Source organism: Tetrao urogallus (assembly GCF_951394365.1).
Source record: "Tetrao urogallus genome assembly, chromosome: 4".
Taxonomy (NCBI): domain Eukaryota; kingdom Metazoa; phylum Chordata; class Aves; order Galliformes; family Phasianidae; genus Tetrao; species Tetrao urogallus.
In genome coordinates, this window is record NC_136817.1 from 64,818,080 (window position 1) to 64,831,368 (window position 13,289).

Genomic DNA, 13,289 nt, shown 5'->3' on the forward strand with positions numbered 1-13,289 from the left:
GAAGATAAATGATAAATAAAAGCCCATAACAGAGCACGTACCTTGTCTTACACTGAACTAAGACTGACTTTATTCAGATTTTAGCTCATTGGGAAGTGTACATCTTGGGGATTATGGATTTATTGAGACTTTGTGTATAAGAGACTACTAAAGAAAAACAGATAAAAAAATTATGCAGTGCTTTTGTAATTAAGTCCCCACCCAAAAAAAGAGGAACAGCAAAGATCAAAAATGGAGCTCATAGTGTGATTTTATGTATTTTATATACACAAAACTTCATGGCTCTGTTTTTAACATAGGTAAATTTCTAAATTACAAAAATATATTTTTAAATTTGTTTCTCTTCCCTTACTTCATCCTAGGTCGTATTCCAGACAGTCTGAAAAACTGTGTTAACAAAGATCATTTGACTGCAGCTACACATTGGGCCAGCATGGATCCCGGAGTTGTTCATCCAGAGCTTAATGGTGCTGCATACAGGTAAGTGTGCTGCAGGCATAAAAGAAATACTTGCTTAATGGAGAGGTAGAAAGAAGGGACCTTCCTATTAATAAATGAAGTGTTTCTGAATTAGGCTTCAGCTATGTCGTTTTCGTAGTTGTTGCATTCAGGAGAATGGTAGTGTTTTGCTAGCTGCTAAAATCAGACATGCAGTGCTTAGGTATGTTTCCCTTTCTTATCTTTCTCTTATGTGTGCGTAGTTAATAATATCTGAACAATATACAAGCTTTTGGATGTTCCACAGAAACAGTTTTGGTCATCTCTAATGAGGTCAGTGCAAGTTGGTGTTCATTTGCTAAGGGTGATGCAGCAATTTGTTACAGAAAGATTTTTGATAATAAAGTATTGTTACGTGCTCCAGACACAAGAGCATAAATAATTCAATAGTAAGTACAGTGGAATAGCCTGCAGTGTTTATGAAAACATGTTTAAAGCAATGTTTTGTAAATTTTGTGATTTTTTTTATTAAGATATTCCTTACAGACATTTGGGAGATTCGATCAGTGCAGTCTCAATCAACTCTGAAAAGCAGTTTTTAATAATAAATAGAAGGGCCATTTTTTTCAACATTGAGTATTCTCAGTTACTTTGGTTGCTTGATGGTCTTTCTCTGTCCCTTTACCCCTAGCAGCTGTCCCAGCAGCAGCAGATTTTATCTAGTAGCAAGCTTCATGCAATTTTTATATATAAAAAAGTCTGTAATTTTATTTTATTCTTGTTATCTTCTAGTATGGTATTTACTCATAAGTAGGATAGAAGTGGCTGAGAAGGCTACAAACAGCTGCTGGAAGGCAGTGTCTTGAGGCATGGGACTTTCAGTACTTCCATTACTTTTTTTAAGTTCTTTCTCCTAATCTTTCTGCTCTCAGTCTTTGAACATCTTTCTTATTGTTGTCTGTCTTCAGGACTTTCTCTTACTTTTAAGGGGTGTAGGAATTCTTTTTGGATGATCCTGTCTGAGAACCCAGCTGTGCAATACTGAGAAGTGTGGTATAGCTCTTAAGTCTACAGAGTTCTAGTAGTTTCTTCAGGAAGTGATGGAGAGATAACAGAGAAAATCACTGTCCTCTGCCATAATCTCCTTACCAGTAGCTGTAAGCACATCAGAAGAAAAGAATAATTTTGGTCTGCTCAACACGCACATACGTCAGATCACATCAAGGTGTATAATTTTGGATAAAGTACCCCCATAGCTTTAAATATCTGAAGAAAGCTGGTTTTATTTTTAGTTGGTTTTATTTGAAATGTGTTCAAGCATGCAGCATTTGGTTTTGTTGCTTTAAATTTGGATGACTTGGGGCACATCTGAATGCAGCTGAGGCTTAAGGGCAGGTGTTCCTGAGCTGGGGGTGGTAACTCCAGCTGTGTCATGGCACTTAAGCAGCAGGTTATGTATCCAAATAAAACACAGTTGGTTGTTCTCTCCTAGGAATCAAAAGACCAGCAGAAGCAGGCTGTACAATTAGCAGTGGGTTTTAACTTAGGAGCATTTGTGAAGATAATGATGTAAAAGATCCTTGTGTATTTAATGTAAACAGGATAAGCACAGAACTAAATGCTTTTTTTAGACATTGTTTCAGTTGTTTTTTTCAATGAAGAAAATAATAAGTAAACTGTTACTTTGCAATTGCTTTTAAATACAAAGTAGATCTCACTTGGAACATTTTGAACAAGATGAGTTGTACAGCAAACACCTAGAGGCTTCTATTTGAAGGGCTGATAAAGTAGGCTTTGAATGTGAATGAAAGCAATTGTTATTTTTTGCAGTGTAAAATAAGTGAAACTTGATTTGTGAAGAAGTTGGTTTTAGTAGTAGTATTTGGTGGTGCTTAATTCCCAGCTTTATTAAATACAGAGTTAGAAAAAACTGTATTGAATGATCAGTTCACTCTTCTCTCTGCAATACAAGATTGTCATCACAGCTGAGTTCTGGAGTCTGTCACGGGCAGTGTAATGTAATAACAATGTAATAACTGTATCATAGTCATGTAGTTGCATTAAAAGATAAGACCTGGGATAATAATTTATATGTTAAAAAATGCAAATAGCTTTTTCAGTAAACTTAAACTAGGAAGGCTATTTAATTCTGAATATGTCACTTACTGGAGTTTTGATAAAGGATGAAGCTCTTAAAGTATCAGATATTATCACTAACAAGGAACATGGAGCATTCATCAGCAGAATATAATCTAGATCTTCTGAATACTGTCCCATTCTGGGGAAAACAAAGCGTTTTTCCTATCAACACAAAAGCTTCAGCAAACAGGACCTATCCCATGAGAAAAGTTGATGATATTTCTGAGAAGGATCTATTGATAATAGTTTTGGTGAAGCAGCATCATATGCACTGCTTTTCTGTTACTACTGGGTACTTACTAAGCTGCCTGTTAAGTGACAGTGTCATTCCCCATGCCACAGTGAAAGCAGGTTATAGGCAGAGTGAAATTTGACAGCTAGCAAGCAGTAGTTGTGCAATTTATGGGCACGTTGACATATTTTTCAGCCTTCTAACATGTAGAAAATGAAAATATCTTCATCCTTAAGAGGCACTTGGATGAGAGTTAGCTGATGGTAACCATTCAGGAGTTGTTTCACACTGAGGTATTTCACTACCCATTTTCAGTCTGTGTGTGTCATAAGATAGAATAGTGCACCTGGAGTAACGGATAACCTGTTTCAAAATGAAATTTGAATAAACAAAATAATAATTTAAATAATAGTCAGTATTCCTAGGAATTGAAGCAAATTTGACTAGTGAGATTCAAATGGAAATACTGAAACAAGCAACTAATTTCATTAGCAACAACTAATTAATTCTAAGGAAACTGTCTGGAGAAGGAACGAGCATAGGAAGACTGGGAATATGTGTACAAGTGGGAACAAATTTCTCTGGCCTGCAGGTGGTGCAGTCTTTCACACCCTGGTTATCCATCCCAGGTAACAGTCAGCGTTCCATCTGTAGCAGTTTTTCTTAGGATGACCAAGCGTGTGTACAGTGACCCCATCATTGTGCTGAGCTCCTCTGGCAAAGTATCTGTAAAGAGCTGTTCCCACAATGTTTCAGTGTTGGGTTAAAAAGAAGGCAGTCAGCCTAAAGCACTTGGCCTCTGTTGTAGCTGAATTTCAGACAAAAAGCATGGCAAGTTTGGTGCTAAAAAAAAAAAAGTCTGGTGTAATAGACATGAAATTGTCATCTTAAGAGTGTGAATGTGGTAGCTCTTCTAGGGGACTGTTAGAAAGCTCTGATTACAAGGTAAGTTTAAAGAAATAGTTTTTCACCTAAGTCTGGGATTGTTTGGTCTGGAGAAGAAGAGGCTCACAGGAGCTCTCAACAACTCCCTGAAAGGAGGTTGTGGCAAGGTGGGGGTTGTCCCAAATAAGAGCAATAGGTTAAGAGGAAATGGCCTCAGGTTGTACCAGGGGAGGTTCAGGTTGGATATTAGGAAGAATTTCTCAGGAAGAGTGGTGTGGCATTTGAACAGGCTGCCCAGGGAGGTGGTGGAGTCTCCATCCCTGCCCGTGTTCCAGGAAAGGGTAGATGTAGCACTGAGGGACGTGGTTTAGTGGGCAATGATTGGCGATAGGTGAATGGTTGGACTAGGTGATCGTAGAAGTGTTTTCCAACCTTAATGATTCTATTATTCAAGCTGCAACAGTGAAATGTCAAAATTTGCGTATGAGAATGAGAAAAATGTCTCCAAAGATCACGCTGATGAGAAGTCAGAGGACAGGTACATTTGTGTGTGCAGGTCTAGCCTCAGTTGCTTCTTGCTGAGGTATACTTTGTGAAGGATGCTTGCTATTAAATCTGAAATTGTAAAGAAAAAAAAAACCCTAGCAAATCTTACTTTTCATTTGAGTAACATACAGCATGTTTTGACAGGATCCACATATGGCATCTTACCTTCAGCTTAACCAACTGTGTTTCTCACCGGTCTGAAAGTAAAATAAACATCTCCGTACCTTTTTGAGGAGGCAAGGTGGGCTTTGCTTTCAGCCATCATTTGGTTGTAACGTATGTTCTCATTTTCTCTTCTCAGCAGGTATCCCCCAGGTGTTGTAAGTGTGGCTCCGACTGGCATACCTACAGCAGTAGAAGGAATTGTCCCCAACCCTATGTCTTTATCACACGGCCTCCCTGCTGTAGCCCACCCGCCCCATGCTCCTTCTCCCGGCCAAACTGTCAAACCAGAAGCTGATAGAGACCACCCAAGCGACCAATTGTAGCCTACGAAAACAGCATTCCCAACATCGGAGATTTCAACTTCAGCGTATGGAAAAGAAAACAACAAAACAAACACAAAACCCTGGATTTTGATCAAGGCAAAACCATGAACTTAAAGGAGGAGACGATTATTGGTTTAGAAACTGGTCCAATATACAGTATAAAAGGAAAAGGTGGGAGACAAAAAGAAGATTTGGAAACATTTTTTCCTCCGTATAAATTGTAGTTTGTCCCTGTCCAGTGAACTGATTCACTGTTTCTGTGTCCTATGGGTTCTTTGTTAAGCAAGAGAAGTTAGTAGTTAATTATATCATGAATGTACTTGTCTGTGTACAGTTTTTAGAACATTAAAAAGGGTTTGTTTGCTTAGCTGTCAACAAGGAAAAACGTAAGGGAGGCATTCAGCAAACCAATTTTGAGATTAAAAATCCTTTCTTTTATATTTTAAAACATGCCCCAAAATGAGGCAGTTGGCAAACTTCTCAGGACAATGAATTTTTCCCATTTTTCTTTCTACGCCACACAGTGCATTGTTTTTTCTACCTGCTTGTCTTATTTTTTAGAATAATTAAGTAAACAACAGAAAAACCATTTCTCCTAATTTTGGCATGAATTCCCTTGTTTCAAAATGAAGACAACCTTGCAAAGAGATTTTGAGGAAAAAAAAAAAAAGGTTTTGTATAAACGAGCATTGTGCTTTTTGTCACCAGTTAAAGTATATATTATTGGTGGTATGAGAAAAAGGCACTAGACTACTGAAAAGTAGCAGCATTTCATTGCCTACATTGATTCCTTCCTGGTAATGTGGTAGGCTAGCAATATTTTGGTTAAAATCATGTTTGTGACTGTAACCATTTGTATGAATTATTTTAAAGAAATAAAAATCCCAGACAAATACCATATGTGTAAAAATTTTTATTTCTAGTAACTGTTTATTCAACTTTTATTAGGTTTCTTAGCTGTAATTTTTAAACAGATGCTGTCAAGTATTTCATTTCTAGCTTTACTTTGCTCTCTGTTGTTTGTAATACCGTCTTGGAAGCTTGAAAAATAAAAGAAAAAAAATTTCTTTCCATGCCATTTTTTCCCTTTACATTTCGTAAATGTCGATCTTCTTTCCTGTGTTTCTAATGGAGTTTGAAATTAAGATGGATTTTGATTTGTACGTCGGCATCATCAGCTACAATATGGTAACAGCGTTTGTGCCACCACTGTGGGCAGAGCAGAGCAGGTACAACAGCACCACGACAATAATAATAATAAACGTCTTTTGCCGAAGTCCAACATGAGAAGTGTGCATTGTTTTATTTATGTTGGGATGATGGAGGCGTGCGGCAGAACGTGATTGCATTTGTCGTGCGGAAGGAGTCTGTTTCACAGGTGGTGTTTTTCAGGCAGGTTTTCAGCTGGAAGCCTTACTGCACACCTCTTTGAGATGGCCTTCATCCCTGTGTGGTGTAAAGGAGCAAATTGAGCTGCTGCGAGAGAAGTACTGACTGGAGAGACGTGAATCTGGAGACAAGCCTCCTAGGTTGTCTCTTGTTAGTTCATTAATCTGAGCATAGCTGCCCACTTACGGTTGCTGAGCTATTCTGAAGACAGTTCCTGTCCAAAACGGTCTCCAGTTCTGTTAGGAAGATGTCAGCAGATTGCAAATCAAGAAAGGTGGATAATTAATTGTGGGTCTGTTTTCAAGGAACAGGTAAGTGAAATTTTGTCTCCGTGATGAGTGGAAGGAGGCTGCTAGTCAGCTGTGTGGCAGAAAAAACAAACAAACAAACAAAAAAATCAAATGCAGTCTCCTGCAGTTGAAGTGTATTGTCGTATTTCATTGGTAATCCACATCTTAAGATGACTCTTTGCAGGACTGAAGAACCTTCTTGAACGAACGTAAACAAACATTTAACATCTGGTTGCCAAGGATTGCTGACTGTTTAATTTGTTAGCAAAGGAACCAGATTTCTGGAGGAAAACCAAGGCAGTTGTTTTCTTCCTCCAGCATCAGTTTTGACAGAGCTTATATAAGTAAGCTTTGTTTCCAGTGAATCAATAAATGAAAAAAAGAACGGAAGACATCACTATTTACAGCATGTAGCTCTGAAGTGTTCTGCACAGTGTTGGGGTCATCATCCATGCTTGCTCAGGCAGAGCTTTTTTTGAGCCTGAAATACTGCAGTGTTGGGTGTAATAGGGCTTTGCTGCTGTGGTGATGCATGTTCAATAGTTCTTGCTAGTACTTGAGATATATTTGTCAGTCTTACTGCCGAAGGGTAATCCAGTTTCCTGCTTTTATTGGAGCAGAAGGGAAAAGTCATCCAGGCAGTACAAAAGACCAATGTGTACTGACTTCTGGGTTATCATCTGAGAAGCTTTAGAGCAAATTTGAAAGTAAAAAATAAAAATAACCGAGTAAATGACTAATTGGAAAAGTGTGCCACAATAAACAAAGAAACCCCGTTCTCTCATACTAACATATCTTTTACAGCTGATTTTGCTAGGTTGTAGAAACATGATTTCCTCCATCTGGTAATGTATATTCTGGAAAGAATTTGTGCACAAGTCAGTGGGAAAATAGCAACTGAATAGGCAATGGCAGAGGAGGGCAAGGGGAGATGGCCTGAGGTGGTACTGGAAGATAAAATGAAGGGTGACAGGGGAGGTGATTGAAGGCACTCTGATTTTTTGTGTTGCCTAAATTAAGGATTGTGGCCAAGAGACGCGGAGAGGCTCTGGGGACTGCACAAGAGCTGGGTGCTGTCAGTAGTGGGAAGATGCCAGCTGTACACATGCAGTCAGAACAAAGACTTGTCAGGAGTTATAAGCATTTCCCGTGCTGGGGCTGATTCATTGCTGCTGTGGGGGAAAAAAAAGTGATTGCAGATACAACAGGTGAATTATTTTTTGTAGCGATTGAGCAAATCAGTGATGCTATACAGGACATAGAGCATTTGGTAGGCGGTTTTGCCCATGCACCTTCAAAGGGAGGAACTCTGGCTGAAGTTGTAGCAGATTCCAAATGGCTGAAGAGGTGGGGGCTTATCAGGTGAGAAGAACTTGGAGTAACTTGGCTTTTTGAAGATTAAAGCAGAGGCTCAGTAAGGAAAATGACTTGTATAAATAATGAGATGCTGAGGAGGAAGAAGAAAGGCAAAAGAAACACTGATGTGGACAAGCATAAATGGAGATTGGGAAAAGATGTCTTATCAGCAGAGAGACTCTGGAAAAGGTTTCTAATAGTGTATCAGATGTAATCCTGAAATTCCATCCACTTGTTTTTGTTAGATTTCGTAACTTTTTTCCTAATCCATAATGTAAGAACACTGTTCAAGGGTCATAACAGGTCTGCTACCATACTACGAGATAAGGAGAAAGTGCTCTGTTTTCTTATGCAGCTCTCCACCTCAAGCCAGTTAAGGCTGGCTCTCCAAATGAGTGAGATTGCTGTTACCCACTCGCTTCTTGCCTCAGACCAAAGAATTTTCTTCCCCTGTTAATCTCAGTGGACTCTTGGATAAGGTCCTTTGTTCTCATTGAAGGAGAGGGCAGCACTGCCGGTGTTTCCTTTATTCACTCCAACTTTTCTACCTTTTGTGAGTTGGAGAGGAAAAAGCCAAAAATCAAACATACAAGCAAAAAGCTGGGAAGAAGCAGTCATTGGACTTAAGGGCGGAGAATACTGGCAGAGAATACTGGATTATTTGTCTGTCTACTCTGTTAAGCCACTGAATGTCTTGTGATTCTTTGTTAAACCTGGTATCTTGTTTTGAATTAAGTAAACCTTTCAGAAAGATTTCTTGTCCCTTTAATTAAAATGTCAAGTGACTTTGTTATTTTTTTGCTGTTTCCTTTGATAGTTTGCTGAAATGCAAAATAACCCTGGCTGCAATTTTTAAGCCACTTTATTTAATTTGGCTTTCCCTGGCTCTGAATTCCAGTTATTGTTTCATGTTGAACATGAGGTCATGTGGGCTGACCTGTGTTGGTGAGCATGTTATATTTTAGCCAATCCTCCTTTATACTGAGGTCAGTGACACATCTTCCAGGAAGACCAAGCTGCATTATTCATCTGCTTACTTTTCCAGTTTCTGTCATTACCAGATACACAATATTGTACATCATTTCCTTTGTGGCCCTCTATTTTTGTCATTTAGAATGGCATAGTTCTTAGTTTTCTTCTGCAGATGGAATGGCAGGATTTTTCATCTCTGAGGCTGCTAGCTCTTCTTGCCTCTGTTGGCTTTCCAGTTTCCTTGGAAAATTTATTCCTGTAAAGTCATAAAGTGCTTGAAGAACTTAATTCATTGTCCTCTCAGTCTGCAAATTGTATTGGCTGCAGTAGAACTGAGCAGTGGTGGAAGTCTAAGTTGTGCACGTGCCCAAGTGTTAGAAGCAGTCCTGCTCTTGCAGATAAGTCTTTCTTTTCTTATCATCTCACAGATCTGCTCTGTTTGTGTATCTGCCTCTTACAGAACACGGCCTGTTTGTGTTCTGGGAACACAAAATGTATTTGTGAAATTCTTTCCTGTTTTAGAAAAAGATGGCCTTTGGTCAATTGTACTTTTTCTCTTCTGCAAATTCCAGCTCAAATCAGACCAGTCATTTTTTAGCTCTCTTGTGCACTGACTGCCATGCACAGTATTTTCCCAAACTCAATATTCTCTCCTTTCTATCTGCTTTTGAGCTTGGGATCTCTCAATTGGTATTTCTATATGCGTTTCCTCATCTGGAGTTTCCATTTGCTGTTAATTTATGTATATTCAGATCCACTCTCAGCAGTTTGGGGTTTTTTTGCCTTCACATTTCTGCTGAGAATTTGAATGGAGTGTTTTCTCAAAGTAGTATTGTTTGTTTTGGCAGAGGGAGTTGTGTTGTTTTATGCCAAGGCCACCTTAAACAGGCTGAAATGTGTCCTTGGGGTGACGAGAGGCATTTGAGACATTTCTAAGATGATGTACATAACTCTCTCAGCACGACAATCCATTGAAGACATTTGTTATTTGCAGTCTTTGACTACGTCTTTCATGTGCTGCCTGAATCTGATAAGCTCCGCCAGTTGGGAGTAGTGAGTCAGCTCAAGAAATAAAGTAAGAAAGTGTTTTTAAAAATGTATTTAAATGAATACATATATTTAACTGCAAAGGTTTAAAGTAATCTAAAGGAACAAGGTTATTAAATTGTCCCCAGAGCCCTTTTAATGTGTTAAATATGATGTATTGGAAGTAGACAAAGACGATAATAAGATTACTTCTTTGTATGTTCAGTGACACCTTACATTGTTTGGGAAAATGGGATGGAGCTGTTCCTCCCTGGACAAACCCTGGGAGTTAGGGCAGCAAACCAATATCCCAAAATAGGTCTACTGAGGATGGACATCTGAGCTGTATGGTTCCAAATTCCTCCACCTCTTTTCAGGAAGTCCCACCAGGTGCCATTGGTTGAGTTCCCAAGACTGGTGCCTCCCACACAGCTGCCAGCTTTGCAGTGTTTTCCCTTCTCCAGAAGGGAACAAGGAGCCGGGTTGGCTCTTTAGCACCCTTAAAAGCATCACAGGAAATCCTCGTTGCTATTGAGTAGAATTTTGGTTGAGCCCTGATTTAAAGGCTAGTCTTTGCTATATTTCATTGCTCTTAAAACACAAGAGGAAAAAAAAATATCTACTTTTAGTATTTTCTGGTATTTTGCTATTATCAGTAGTTTTTGTATTAAAATCTTGATTTGTGTGGACTTCAAGGGATCTCCAAGTTCTTTTAAGAATGGGATTCAGTCAACTTGGTGTTTGATTTGTCATGTTTTATAGCTCTACTACACGTGAAATGAGTTCCTTGTATTCTGAAGTTACAATGATGCATTTATCTTTAAATGACAGCAAAACGTAATTAACTGCAAGGCCACGACTTTCCATTCCAAGCACGAAGTTGAAAGGCCTATCCTTCGAAATGGCTTGTTGAAATTGCAGATTTCCAAGAATTCATGTTCTGAACAACTTTATTTTTTTCTCTTCCTCTCGCAGACCAGCTATTGCAATCACAGGATACAGCCTTTGTGTTGTGAGAAGTGCAGGTAAGAGATGAAAAAATCTCCACTATGACTCAAAGCTTGTTTTCAGCCTTTGCAAATTCTAAGTATGAAGGCACTGTTCTGCATCATGTAAGTAGTAGCTAGATCCGGTCCCATTTTCCAGAGGAAATAAAATTCTAAGCCTGTTGAAAGACCAATATTCAATAGGGACCTCTTTCATTGCTTCAGACACCCTACTTGAATTTTCATGCACATCTGGGATCATAGAACCATAGAATGGCTTAGGTTGGAAAGGATCTTAAACCCCCTCCATTTCAACCCTGTCTGTGGTTTCCCCCCCTCAGGCTCCATCCAACCCGGCCTTGAGCATCCCCAGGGATGGGGCACCCACAGCTGGCTGGGCAGCAGTGCTAGGGCCTCATCACTCATGCTTTGTTTAAAGGTGTTTTGGTTTCTCATTACAATTTCAGGTTGGATATTAGGTAGAATTTCTTCTCAGAAAGAGTGATGAGACATTGGAACAGGTGCCCAGAGAGTCCGCCATCCCTAGAGATGTTTAAGGAAAGGGTAGAAGCAGTACTCAGGGGCATGGTTCAGTGGGCAGTATTGGTGGTAGGTGGCTGCTGGACTAGGTATCTTAGAGGTCTTTTCCAACTCTAATGATTCTATGATCCAGGTTGTGAAAGTAACCATGAGCCACTCTGCTCTTGCACAACCCTGCTGTTTCTATTAGGACATCTCTAAGTGACAGATTTATTTTCAAAATTCATTTTTAATAATGTTCATTCCAGAAGTCTGGACCTGCAGACATGCAGTGTCTGCTCAGTCTGGCGAGGAACAGCATGCCTGCTGCTGGCTGAATGCATCAGAGGACACAAACTGTGGTCTGACCCTTGCTTATATATATTGTTAAATATATTGTAATGTGTGAGAAGAATGCAGTGTAACACTGAGTGTGAGCTGCTGGAGGTGGGGGATGGCACCTGGGTTGGATTAACCTTTGGTTTAGGTGACACAAGTGGCCTAAGCTTCCACCTCACCAGCCACTAACAGGAGCAAAACCAGAGTGCTGCTCCAATTTGCTCTAATTCCTGTCTCAGAAACCTTTCGCTGTTCTTTGTTTCGTGCAGGACTACATCCTGGCTCTGTAGAACCAGGGCGATGTTCTACGTGGACTTTCCTACTGAATTTTCTACAAATTCAACGCCTGCATGTTCTGTGTTTGTCTGTTCTGTACACTGTGTTTTTACTGCCTTTCTTCCTCTCCCTCACAGCCCATAAAGCTGCTGGACATGCTGAGGGCATGGCCACAGGCCACGGGGGCACGCTGCTGGGTAGCAAAGGTAGCTGCTGGGTATCTGTCATGTCTGCCTTGGCCTTTCCTAGCCTTCCTTCCTTGGTCTGTCCTGGCCTTCTCCAGCCATTGCTGGCTTTCCTACTCTGACTTCTCTGACTTTGCTTCCCCAGCCAGCTCCAAGTAAGCCCGCCTCCTCTGCATGTACATGAGGACTACCAGCTCCAAGGCTGGCCAGTGATCCTATTCCTCATTATGACCTTACAATATTTAAAGGGAGATTATAAACAGGAGTGAAACCAACTTTTTACATGGGTTGATAGTGATAGGACAAGGGGAAATGGTTTTAAACTAAAGGAGGGGAGATTTAGATTAGGTATCGGGGGAAGTTTATTACTCGGATGGTTGCAATGCTGTGGCACTGCTGCCCAGAGAGCTGTGGATGCCCCATCCCTGGAGGTGCTCAAGGCTGGGTTGGATGGGCCCTGGGCAGCCTGGGCTGGTGGGGGGGCACCCAGCCCACAGCAGGGGATTGGGGCTGGGTGGGCCTTAAGTTCCCATCAAACCCAAACCATTCTGTGATTCTATGACCCTCGCTATACATATTGTGTGGGTCAAACCCTGCTGGCGGCCCTTCAACAGCAGAATTTGCCATTGTATCTCAGAGCTGGAAGAGGATGAGAATTAGGCAGCCCAGTGAGGCAGGGTATAAAGGGGTGTCAGCTCCTCTGGTAATTGCAGCCCAGAATGCAGTTAATCTTTCTGAATTAGAGGGCTTAAAGACCTTGCACCTGTTCAGTAAAGAGGCTCTATAAATGCATTTTTGCCTTTATGAATATGTAAATAGATATTTGGAAGTAGTTCCTGCTCCAAATGTTTTCCAACGGAGGCAAGTTAGAAAGCAGCAGGGCAGCAGTGGCACACTCGGTACATTTCAAAGCCAATGCATGGGTTATGCTGTTTGTTTCTCCGACAGTCTGATTTTCATGGGATAGGCCGTGGTGCTTTTGCCTACTGGAGATGTCTCAAATTACAGTTTTCCTTCCTGAGCTGTTTTCCTTTTTTTTTTTTTTTTTTTTTTTTTATTATTATTATTATTTCTCAGTAGCTTTGAGGGACCTTCAGAGGGAAGTTTCCAGTTCCCTCTCTTCCTCTCTATGGTGACAGCAGTGCTCTTGGCTGGCTCTGCTCAGATACTCTCATGCATGTCCTGCCCTCCTTGCCCTATTTCAGAGGGCTGCAGCACCACTC

At 40.4% G+C, this 13,289-nt stretch overlaps 1 protein-coding gene across 6 annotated transcripts in view; it reads left to right on the top strand.

The window, feature by feature from the left end:
• The window catches only part of CTBP1 (C-terminal binding protein 1), a gene marked incomplete at both ends in the record, with an annotated part of 164,692 nt that extends 159,964 nt beyond the window's left edge, over positions 1–4,728 (top strand). For 4 of the 6 annotated variants that reach the window (XM_079534260.1, XM_079534262.1, XM_079534264.1 and 1 more), the window contains 2 exons: positions 363–480; positions 4,542–4,728. In XM_079534260.1, coding sequence (XP_079390386.1) covers positions 363–480; positions 4,542–4,728 — 305 coding nt within the window. The remainder of the gene's footprint in view (positions 1–362; positions 481–4,541) is intronic. The other 2 variants (XM_079534261.1, XM_079534263.1) reach the window with 1 other exon arrangement.
• Positions 4,729–13,289: the final 8,561 nt, after the last annotated feature.